Source organism: Suricata suricatta, chromosome 13, assembly GCF_006229205.1.
Source record: "Suricata suricatta isolate VVHF042 chromosome 13, meerkat_22Aug2017_6uvM2_HiC, whole genome shotgun sequence".
Lineage (NCBI taxonomy): Eukaryota > Metazoa > Chordata > Mammalia > Carnivora > Herpestidae > Suricata > Suricata suricatta.
Genome location: NC_043712.1, coordinates 5,768,793 through 5,780,702, shown reverse-complemented (window position 1 = coordinate 5,780,702; position 11,910 = coordinate 5,768,793). Strand labels below are relative to the sequence as shown.

The 11,910-nt window shown below is 58.4% G+C and overlaps 1 protein-coding gene across 1 annotated transcript in view; it reads right to left on the bottom strand.

Moving 5' to 3' along the window:
• Positions 1-1,373: 1,373 nt before the first annotated feature.
• Positions 1,374-11,910, bottom strand: part of PTGES (prostaglandin E synthase) — an 11,924-nt gene continuing 1,387 nt past the window's right edge. Inside the window, exons 3-4 of the mRNA XM_029920411.1 lie at positions 9,489-9,571; positions 1,374-2,468 (exon numbers count right to left, since the gene is read on the bottom strand). Of these exons, the coding sequence (XP_029776271.1) occupies positions 2,219-2,468; positions 9,489-9,571 (333 nt within the window). The 3' untranslated portion in view covers positions 1,374-2,218. The remainder of the gene's footprint in view (positions 2,469-9,488; positions 9,572-11,910) is intronic.

The window sequence follows — 11,910 nt, the reverse complement described above, 5'->3', positions numbered from 1 at the left end:
AGATCTGTCTTCCCTCTATTCCCAGGCGACTTGCTGCCTCCCCCTGGCCCCAAAGGCCCTCCCTCTGCCCCCACCGCCTCATCCCCCCCCACCCCTGCCCCATCCATCAGGGGGCTGGCGCTCTAGGTGGTCGCTGTGTGGCCCTGCTGTCCCCCAGGCCTGGCCCAGCATCTAAGGAGGTCCTACAGAGGTGAATGACTGGGGGCAACGCACAGGGGCTCATTGGCTCTGTGGCTCCATGGGGCCACCCCCCATCGAGGTTCATATGGTTCCCGTGGGTGTGGGATGCCTCCTCATCAGCTCTGAGCTGTGCCCTTTCAGCCCCTCTTTCCCCAGGAGGGAAAATGCTGGAGGGAGGGGGACACCTGGGTGGCTCAGTGGGTGTCCAACTCTTAATTTCAGCTCAGGTCATGATTCCAAGGTCGTGGGATCTAGCCCCGCGTCCAGCAGTACACTGAGGTGGAGCCTGCTTAAGATTCCTTCTCTTTCCCTCCGTTCCTCTCCTTGGCTCATCCCCCCACCTCCCCCGAAACAAGCAAATACACACACACACACACACACACACCTGGCCTTTTACCACATCCCAGCTCAGGGACACTGGGCAAGTGACCTCTCCCGAGCCTTACCTCCCTCATCTACAAACAGAAATGCCTCCCTCCTGGGATCAGTTGAAAGTAAAAGAAAAGGTCGTAAGTACCGCCCTGACCAGCCAGCACTTAGCAAACAGCACCCTCTCGTCTCTGTCTGGGACGGTGCCCTCCCCCATCCGGATGTGCGGCAAGAGCCCCATTCACCACCAGAGGGCAGTGCTGTCCGCTCCCAGCTCGGAGCACCCGCGGAACCTCAGGGATGGGGAAGCTGGGATTTCTCGGGAGCCCAGGGTCCTGTGAGTCCCCACGAGGCCCCCACCCAGCAGGTCCATCGATCCACAAGGGCAGTTCAGGGGCATCGGGCTGTTGGGAGGGAGACCTGACAGGTGCTTCTCCAGAGCCTGGAGAAAAGGGGCAGTGCTGACGGTGGGGGAGGGGGAGACAGTAGGGGACAGTGGTTAGAGCAGGGCTTTGGAGGCTGACACCGCAGATTCAAAGCTGGCCCTGGGCGTCAGGTGCCCACTCCTGGAGCCTCGGTGTCCTCTTCTGTAAAAGATGGAGTCGACAGAGCATCTCACCGTGGGAGGGGCAGGGGCGGGGGGTGGGGGTCTCAGGACACCTTGCATGTCGGCTGCATGACCGAACGCCCCAGTCAGGTGTGTGTGTGTCTTTTCCAGAGATGTTGACCTGTCAGTTTGGCCCCAGACACACACCAACAGAAATGTCCCATGAAAATGTCCCCCTCGGGCAGTGACAGACACCAGGCACGGGGAGCCAAGGGGCTGCAGGGGGAGAGGGGGGGCCGAGCTGGACAGACCCTTCCGTTTAATGGTTAAAGCCACACACATCTTCACGTATCTTAGAACAAGAGCCTAGGAGGCACACAGGGGTGACATTTGTGGTTTTCAAATCTGGCAGATACCAAAGGAGCCAGAAAGTTCCTTTCAGCGGTTCATCATTCAAGGTCCATTCCCTTTACCTTGTGGCCCTTAGGAGAGACTAACTCCTCGGAAGAGCAGCGACCCTCACTGCGGGCCCCTCCTATGGGCCCCTGCACTTGAGGCGGGGGGAGGATCCAGCAGAGGAACGAACACTGAGCACAGGGCACCCGGAAACGGACCCCACACCCACCTCGCCAAACCCCCTCCACGAAAGACACTGCAACATACACCCCACCCGGTCCGGGGTCCTGCTTCTCCAGGGGCCTGGCAGTGTGGCTCCCGGGCCGGCCCTCGCGGGGGCACGGGGAAGCTTTATAGAAACGCAGATGCCCAGGGCTCCCCTCTAAACTAGCCGAATCAGAATCTCGGGGTGGGGTCTCCCAAGTCTGCGGTTAGGACAGCCCTGGATCCAGCGCTGGTGTTTGAGCGGAAGGATGTTCCGTCTGTCTCGAGATCCCGTGGCTCCATGGTCCAGGCAGTCACTTCACCTGGAAATCCACGAGGCACGCCCACACGCATGCGCACACACGGGCAAACACACACAGGCTCGCAGTGCCCGGGATCCTGAGCGCGGTGGGTCGCCAGAAACCAGGTCCCCGGGCCGAGCACAGTCTGGAAGGGACCGCCTGGCCACTCCCGGGTACAGTCACAGTGGCTCGCGGTGGCTGAGCGGTGGTCAGCCGCTGGTCACAGGTGGCGGGCGGCTTCCCAGATGATCTGGAGGGCCATGGAGGCGCAGGGCAGCTGGGCCAGGGTGTAGGCCAGGGAGCGAGTGGGTGCCCGGAGCTTGCCCAGGTAGGCCACGGTGTGCACCATGCGGCCCAGGAAGAAGACGAGGAAGTGCATCTGGGCGACGAACGGGCGGGGCCCCAGGAAGGAGTAGACAAGGCCCAGGAACAGGAAGGGGTAGATGGTCTCCATGTCGTTCCGGTGGGCTCTGGGGAGGCAAGGGGGTGCGGTCAGCCAGGCATGGCATCGAGAGGGACCAGCTCGGGGTGCTGGACTCGAGTCCAGACGTGGCCGGGAGAAAGGGACACACAAGCAGGGGCAAGCTGGCGCCTGGCACATAAAACCCCACTGATGGGCTGGTGGCCGTGCCAGGCAGGCTGGGGTTTCCTACCAAGCCCTGGGGCACCCCAGGACCTGGCCCCGGCCACACTCTTGCCTTCGGGCCCTGGACACCAGCTGGGAAAAGTGGGGCTCCGGGAGGTCGAGAGCCAAGGTGGAGCCTAGGTCTGACTCGAACCCATGCCCTTTCCCACCCGGGCAGGGGTCCTCAGGGCCCTCCCCGGTGGCAGGCGCTGGAGCTTAAGAGCACGCGCCTGAAACCCTGGCCTCACCGTCTTGTCTGGTCCTGCCCCCGACATCAGCAAGCGCTCCGACCGCTTTCAGGGATGGGACTAACAATGACTTCTACTCATGGGAGCCAACCAGTCACCAGCCCCTGGGGAAGCTCTTCGTTTCCTCTACACCGTCCTGTTTCTTTTTGTTTGTTTGTTTATTTAAAAAAATTTTAATGTTTTTATTTATTATTAAGAGACAGAGAGAGGCAGAGCGAGAGGGAGACACAGAATCCAGAGCAGGCTCCAGGCTCTGAGCTAGCTGTCAGCACAGAGCCCAACGTGGGGCTCGAACCCACGAACCGCGAGATCATGACCTGAGCTAAGTCAGATCATGACCTGAGCTAAGTCGGACCATGACCGACAGAGCCCCCCAGGCACCCCTTCGTTTAAAATGATCAAGCCTGTGAGTGTGCGTGGGGAGTGGGGCGGAGGGGCTGTGTCTAACCTGGCCGTAAATGCACTTCTGCTAAGGGCTGGTTCACATTTTCCATGACTCCTGCTAACGAACAGTTTCGCTGGAGAGGAGGCGGGAAGGTCGAGTCCCATAAATTAGAGACCGAACCAGGGACTGAAGGCGGAGACAGAGACAGTATGTTGGAAGAATAAACAGGAACCCAGGAGGGGGGCCGTGACCTCCCCCCAGGGCAGGCCGCATGCACGAGGCTAGGGGAACCCAGGTCCCTCCTCCAGCCCCTTCCAGCTGCCACCAGGCCGGCAGCTCCTGTGTGATAGCCTGAAGCAGATTTTCTTTTCCCTCCCACTTGCAAAAAGGGCCTTAGGCAAGGTCCGTGGTATGTGGCCTGACCCAGGGAACAGGGCTGGGCAGAACAGGAAGCCGGCCCTAATTCGCAGCCCTAATTCGGCAGCCCAATGTGCAGGGGTCTTGGCCCAGTGCCTGGGTGGGGGGTGTGTTCAGGGGAGGAAACATTTGAAGCCTAAACCATCAGGAATCATAGACTGGCCCCTGGGGCGAGGGAAGAGCTTTCCAGGGAGCAGAAGTGGCAAGTGCAAAGGCCCTGAGGTGGGGGATGAGCATAAAGAGTTCAAGGCACAGAAAAGTGACCCTTGAGTCTGGAGAGGGGTGGTCTGAGAGGGAGCGGGGCAGGTCGAGAACAGGAGAGGGGTCCTGTGAAGTGGGGCTTGGGGCCCGGACTTCAACCAACGGAGCCAACAACAGCTCCCGTTAACCCAGCGGCCTGGATCTTTCTTAGGGCAAACTCAGGACACAGCAGTTGGCCTCTCCTGCCCCATATCCCGGAGCCAATGTGAGCCCCCCACTTCCCAAACCTCCACCAGGGGACCCAGCCTCAGGGGAAGCCGGAGGGCCAGGCCTCACCCAGTGTCGGGGAAGGAGAGCAAGGCCCTGGTGGGATCCTGGCCGTGGGAAAGAACAAAAGCTGGGGTTGGGGGGCACTGCAGCTCCGGATCAAGCAAGTCCCTCACCTCACTTATGCGGGGTCGGCAAGCCTTCCTCTAAGGCCATTCTCTCTAGTCCGCGGAAATGGGGCCATGCACCCCAACATCCCCATTAGAGGGACACCCTTGGAAAACCTACTTTATTGCTATTCTTATTTTTTAATGCTTATTTACTTTAAGAGAGAGGGAGAGAGCAGGGGAGGGGCGAGGGGCAGAGAAAGAGAGAGGGAGACAGAATCCCAAGCAGACTCCGCACTGTCCGTGCAGAGCCCGACGCAGGGCCCCATCCCATAAACCGTGAGACCCTGACCTGAGCCGAGATCAAGAGTCTGAGCCCCTCAGGTTCGTTCCTTTAAACGAAGCTGCAGTGTCGGAAATGGGTCTGCGATCACAGATGACCCACCTGGGTGAGCATTTTTGTGACACTTTTATCTGAAAGTTTCCGGGAAGGCGTCCCTACTAAGCCTCTGAAACCCATTCATTCAGACACTGTCCTTTAAAGAGCACGTTCGCATCTGCCGAGTGAGTCAGTTTTTAGAAAGATGTCATTGGCCAAACCCCAAAGAGCAGACAAAGGGGGGCAGGGTGGAGAGGTGGGAGGGGGATGGGCAAAGTTCCTGGCGGGCGGGGACCGGTTCTTAGGGGCAGAACAGAGAGGCGGGGAGGGGCAGTCCCTGCAGAAAACCACACCGTGGCCCTGAGCCCACCTCCGAGTTCCAGCTCTGGGACCAGAGGGCCCCAAGGTCACCAGTGAGGGAGAAGAGGTGGCGGGAGGGGGGGGGAGGCTGAGAAAGCCTTGAGGCTCTGACCCCCAGCACCCAGGCCCCCTCACTGGGAGCTGCCCGGCCAGTCCCTCCCTTCTCCCTCCTCTCTCTAGTAGGGAACCAAACCACAGCGGGGGAGGAGGGGGTGTCCCACAAAGCCAAAGCCACAAGTGGTGTCATGGACAGGGAGTTGTGGGGAAATCAAAGGTGAGGCAAGAAAACTCATCCCCCCCACCCCCTGCCGGGGGGGGGGGCCCCGGATGTGAACTGAGAGACGCGGAGGGAGTCACGTACCGGAGAGCCAGGAGAGCCGGTTGGGCAAAACGTGTCATTCCAATAACAACCCCTTTTAAACATAAAAGTCACCCAAAGCAAATCCCCGCCAGACTGGACTTGCTGGGTTTCCTGCGGCCCCCGGCCGCCCCTCCCCCTCCCCAGACGTTGCAACACTGGCTGCCGGCAGGGTGGGGAGCCGGAGATCTGCGAGTGCCCCTGGGCAGCTGGCAGGGACAGCTGCAGCAGGTCCCACCTCATCCCTGGGCCTCCCCGCCGCCCACACTGGCCGTGAACTTGAAGGCAGCTTTCACCGTTGCTCAATCTCAAGGGCAGGTATAAAGTGGAGCAAAACTGCGTTTGCACAGAGCCTGGGCTGGGCCGTGCGGCCTCGGCCAGCCCGCTCTGCCTCCAGAGAGCACAGCACACTCCCAGGGAGGTGGCAGGGGCCCAGCGGGTTGACATCTATCTACATTGTGCTCAGAACAGGGCTGTCACTGAGGGGCTGCGTCCTGATGCACCTGCCGTCTTCCTCGCCACCATCCCCAGCCTCGTCCTGGCCATGACCCTGAATGCTAATCTCACCCTCTCGGGTTCCGAGTGCCTCCAACCCGCTCCTTGGCCTCAGTTCACCGTCCACAGAAATCGAAGGGACTCAAAGTAGAGCTGCGATCCGGGATGATCTCTCGGCAAACCAGTTCAGTCGGATTCGGGCTGCCAAACCCGGGTCAAGTGTTTGTCTTCCTCCCTTGGGGCTACTCGATACCCCCTCCCTGAGGTTTCACGGACACAGACTCAGGATTTGGCCCAAAGGCACCTGACCAGGAGGCTTCGGGTTGGTGTCAGGAAAGGTGGCCGGGTTTCAGCATTTCCCTGGGAATCTGGCTCCTGGCTTCTCCCAAAGCCAGGCTCACGTTTTGGTTCTGGCGTGGGGCTAATCTGCAAGGCCGATTTATCCTCCAAGAACCAAGACCTAAGTGCTTTCCCATTTGTGCAGGAGGGTGACCTTGACTGCATCATAAACTCTGGTCTAATAGTTAACTAACTTCTGCTTCTAGGGCATGACCCCCTCAGGTTCCAGCAAGTTCTCCAGCAGGGGATGTAGGATGTGTGATTCTCTGAGCCCTGCACCTTCACAGTTGCAGGATATTATGTGAAGGCAGGAGGCGGAGGAGCCCTGGGGGCACTCCCAGGCCTGCCGTGGTAAGTCCCCAATAAATACCAGTGCGTGGCATGTTCCCTCCACCAACAAAAACTTGCTGAATGGATATAAAACGTTATTTGGTAAGAGGTGTTCAAAAAGTGCCAAACTGGGACACACGGATGGTTGGGGCAGTTGAGCGTCCAACTTCGGCTCAGGTCATGATCTCGCGGTCCCTGAGTTCGAGCCCCGCGTCGGGCTCTGTGCTGACAGCTCAGAGCCTGGAGCCTGCTTCGGATTCTGTGTCTCCCTCTCTCTCTCTCTGCACCGCCCCCCACCGCTAACACTCTGCCTTTCTCTCTCTCTCTCAAAAATAAAAATAAACATTTTAAAAAATGTGCTGAATTGAATTCCAGCCATTTGAGCATCACTACTACAGAGAGTGGGTCATTTTGGTCAGAAGAAGAAATTATACTGGGGACCTAGAGACATCTTTGCACCACCCGGGTCTGCTCTCTCTCCTCGGCTTGATGGCAGCCAGTAAAAATTAACCCAAGTGCTCGCAAGCTCCCGTGACCTCTCCCGTGCCACACATGAGCTTTGCTACGTGGAGTGCACGTGCCCCGCGAGAAGCTAAGCGCACCCCCGTTGGTGGCCGCAGGAGCCAGCTCAGGCCACCCAGGGCCACGGCAGCCTGCTGCCTCCGGTACTCAGCCCAACCCCCCCCCAGCCCAGGGGAGTCACCCTGGGGAGGGTGTGATGGGGTCAGCGATATGGATCCCGCTCTGGGTATGGCCTTTGTCCACTAACGAAAACTAGTGCTTAGCACAGCACTTCCTGCAGAGCAGCGCTCCCTGCACGTCAGATGGATGGATGGATGGACGGATGAACAGACAGACCTCATAGGAGGAACCACATTCCTTAGTCATATTAGAAAGAGTGCAGCAGCAAAGGGTTTCACTTCCTACATTACACATCTCTGTCATTTTTAAAAACCACAAGTATGCACATCATTTTCAATGGCCAAGAAAATGAAAAGAAAAAAAGCGCTCTCTCCCAAGGAAAGAATCTCTATTATTTATACTTCAGTGTCCCACCCATCTCGGCCCGCAGTGCAGGGGAAGGCACTGGGAACTACGGGAGGGTTTGTCTCCTGTCTCCCTGTGCACTGCCCAGCCTCCGGCCTGTCCCTCAGCTTCGCTGACAGCTCCTGCCCCCTGAAAATGCGCCTCCAGCCCACCGGGGTCGGCCAGCCGAGAACCGACTGCCAAAAACCCGACAGTCAGACGGGTGCCGTGAAATCCACATTTAGTCTCTGATGGGATTTTACACAGCTATTTTTTTTAATTTTTCAATGCTTTTATTATTTTTATATTTGAGAGAGATAGCCTATGATCAGAGTAAGGGCAGAGAGAGAGAGGAAGATGCAGAACCCAAAGCAGGTCCAGGCTCTGAGCTGTCGGCACAGAGCCCGACACGGGGCTTGAACTCACGGACCGCGAGATCACGACCTGAGCCGAAGTCGGACGCTTAGCCAACTGAGCCCCCCAGGTGCCCCATTTTACACAGTTATTTTTAATGAATCAGTTTTTGAGTAACATTGACTGACGTGGAAAATGCTCATGAAATAACGTTAACTGAAAGAGAAATATCAGAACTCTGCCCTGGGCATACCCTGCACAAGAGACTTTATGAGAAACGTTTTCAAAGAAGGAGCTGGATGGAGGAAGTGTTACCGGTGGGCGGGGATTATCTCCCTTTGTCCTCGGTGTTTGCATCGCGACCCAAATTGCGGGTGATCGTCAGCAGTTCTGACTTTCATCAGGAGAAAAATTGTTTTTGACCGACTGCGGGGTCGCTGGGCAGAAGGAGTGATGCTCAACTTCACTCCGGACAGAAACGCAAAATCAAACCAAAACACAAATTTTCACCCATCCCCCTGGAGGAATACCACCTCCGCAGTGGAGACACCGGAGGCGCCTGGGTGGCTCAGTCGGGTGGCTGTTCCACCTCATGATCTCGCTGTTCGTGGGTTCGAGCCCCGCGTCGGGCTCTGTGCTGATGGCTCGGAGCCTGGAGCCTGTTTCTGATTCTGTGTCTCCCCCCCTCTCTCTGCCCCTCCCCTGCACACTCTGTCTGTGTCTCTGTTTCTGTCAGCAATAAATAAACATTAAAACATTTTAAAAATTCAGCGTGGAGGTGCAGGTAGGCAGGCTCACACAGTATCCCTCGCGGCTTGAATGCATCTGTGGTTGTGCTCACACCGCTGCACGAAGCCAGAGGCAAGAGGTTTTGACGCACTCTGTTCCTTACAGAGAAACAGCTTTGGAGGGAACGGGGCAGGGCTGAGGCCGTTGGTTCAGCAGAGGAAGGGCCTGAATCCTGCAGCGCTGACCTGACCCGTGAAGGAGACCCCGCGGGGAGCTGATGCGGCCCCCGTCTTTATGCGAAGGCGCCGGTGGGCAAACGGTAACACTTTGGGGGGTGAAGAGAAAAACGCTTACAAAAAAGCATTTGTTCATGTGGAATGTGTCCCTAGGAAGATGCACGGACACCGGGTAGGGACAGCGTTTGGCCCCAGAGAGGTGGGGGGAGGCTGAGTCCGCCCTGGGCATCCTTCTCGAAGTGTGGAATCCTGAGTCATGAGCCTGTATTACTTTCCCTAAATCAATAGGGGCGCCTGGGGGGCTCCGTTGGTAAAGCGTGCAACTTCAGCTCAGGTCATGGTCTCACGATTTGTGGGTTCGAGCCCCACATCAGGCTCTGTGCTGACAGCTCAGAGTCTGGAGCCTGCTTCCGGTTCTGTGTCTCCCTCTCTCTCTGCCCCTCCCCAGCTCATACTCTTGTCTCGCTCTCTCTCTCAAAAATAAATAAAAACAATAAAAAAATTAAATCGATGAGTAAATTAGAACTCTCTGAGGGGATCGGGAAGGTAGAAGACCTCGGGCCCATGGGAGCCCCCAGAGTGGGCCTGGGGCGGGGAGGCAGACCGGGCCAGGCCGGGTTCCAGCAGCACTTGCCTGAGGCAGCGGTCCACATCCTGGTCGCTCCGGCAGTACTGGGGGCCTCCGTGTCGCAGGGCGTCCTCGGGGTTGGCAAACGCCTGGAATAAATCAGCAAGAGTTCGCTCACCGGGTGCCGAGGCTGCTGCAGACTGAATGGTCCCCGCAGAGTCATATGCTGGAGGCGAACCTCCAAGGCGGTGGCGTTAGGAGGGGGTCCCTTGGGGGTGACTCGGTCATGAGGGGGAGCCCTTGTGGACGGGATTAGTGCTTTTAGAAACGAGACCCCAGAGAGCGCCTTCGCCCCTTCTGCCGCTGGAGGGCACAGCCGGAAGATGGCCTCTGTGAACCAGGAAGTGGGCCCTCGCCAGGCAGGAATCTCCAGGCACCTTGGTCTTGGGCTTCCCAGCTTCCAGAATGGTGAGAAATAAGTCTGCTGTTTACAAGCCCCCCCAACCCCACCCCCAGTCCATGTGACACTGTTATAGCAGCCAGAACAGACCGGCTTTCGGGAAGATCACAGTCGGATAGGGAAGTTGCCTATGAACCAGGGAAGACTGGTGGTGAGCACTAAAAAATAGAAGACAAGGTTGGCCTTGAGAATCTTTGCAGGAGCCCTGACCAAGTCCGGGGGTCAGAGAAGGCTTCTCTGAGGCAGGGGCCTTCAAGCTGAGGTTTGAAGGAGGCAACAATATTAACCAGACAGAGGGCAGGTTGGAGAAATAGCATTGAAGATATCTAGAAAAGCATGTGCAAAGGCCCTGAGGTCAGAAGAAGATAGAGAGCGAGGGACAGAGGCCCAAGATGAAGCTGCTGGGGGCCGGGGAGGCACTTAAGGCCCTGGACTTTGAACTAAGAACAATGAGAAGGTTTGACAGCTCCACACAGACCAATTGCCCATTTCTTCACTCCCCTGAGTCTCAGCTCCCTCAGCTGTGAGCTCTGTATTAAATGGTGCAGGAGAGAACTGGAGAGGCCTCCGCCCCGTGCCCGGCACCGGGAATGGCCGGCATCTGGAAGGTGCTCCGTGAATTGTCTGCTGACAGCAGACACATCAGGTCACACTTCGGTCACCGGAGGCCCACGCCCAGCGCTCACCAGCCCCACCCCCACCGCACACCCAGATCTCAGCAGCACGCTTTCGTGATTGCTCATCCAATGGCAAAGGCTGCCGCCTCTGACTCATGAGTCCCGGTGACCCCTGTCCCCAAGCCCTGCTGGGTCCCCCCCGCCCCCACCTCGGTGGCCCATGCCTGAGGCCCGTCATGGTCAGGATCAGAGCCCCCACACCCGGAATCCCTCTGCACTCGCCCTGCACTCATGGAATCACCAATTCTGATGCCTGGCACAGACCCGTGGACCCACAACTCCCTTCAAAGGGTCCTAGTCCCTGGTCGGAGCTGTGGCTCACTCCTAAAGACAGACCTGGGACACAAGCCTGCCCAGCCTGGAGCCAATGACAGTACAGAGCAGCCCCTGTGGGTCCGAAGCCCGAGGGCTACCTCTCCCAGGGACTAGGGGCAGGCCTCCCGATGCACTCCCAAGAACGAGCTGCGCCTGCGGCCTTAACACGCTCCTGACTCTGAAGATGAGGAAACAGCTCCAGGACTTGCCCCAGGTCCAAAGCCAGTGGGCAGAGTAGCCAGAGGCCACATCTGTCACCTGCCTGAGGTGTGGCTCCTCGGCTCCTTCCTGGCTGAGCGGGAATCCCAGAGTAGAATTGGGAGGGGATCTCACAGTTGGGATAGTCAGGAGCCTTGAGGGGTCAGCCCCAGGGTCAGCCCCAGGGACAGCCTCAGGGAAGGTTTCTTTCGGCCCCTCCCCAGCGACCAGGGAGAAAGGCGCTCTCGGGATTCCCTCCTTCTGTCCCTGAATTCACAATGAAGACAGAGGCGCTGGCCCCCTGCACCTGGCTGTCGAGAAGTCCATCCCCTCCCCCCACAGGTGGCGGAGCCGGACACCCCCTTCAAACCCCGCTACGACCTCACAGCCCTCCTCTCAGCCCAGAGTCGTCACCTGGAGGACACGTGAATGTGGCTCCCACCCACCAGACACTCAGCTCTGAGGAAGGACTCAACGGGTGACTGCACCTGTCCCCGCTGGGTCCCAGGACCCAACGTCCAGGATGGGGGCCGAGGCAGGGAGGAGGCAGGGTGGTCCGGGTGCCTGTGTCGGTGCCTCTGGGCGTTAAAGCTGCCCTGCCTTCACCCCTGCCCCCACCGAAGGTCGAGGGGCTGAGTCTGACTCTCCAAGATCCCAGCTCTGGATGTCCACCCCCAACATGACGCCGGAGCTACAACCTTGCCTTTGAACCGGACACGGGGTGGGGGGGCAGACAAAAGGGACAGAGCTTCTGGAAACGATTCCTCTACTGAAAAACAGCCCAGCCGGCCAGCTTGGCCCAAAACTTCTGACGCCGGCCATCCAACGTGAGCCATCC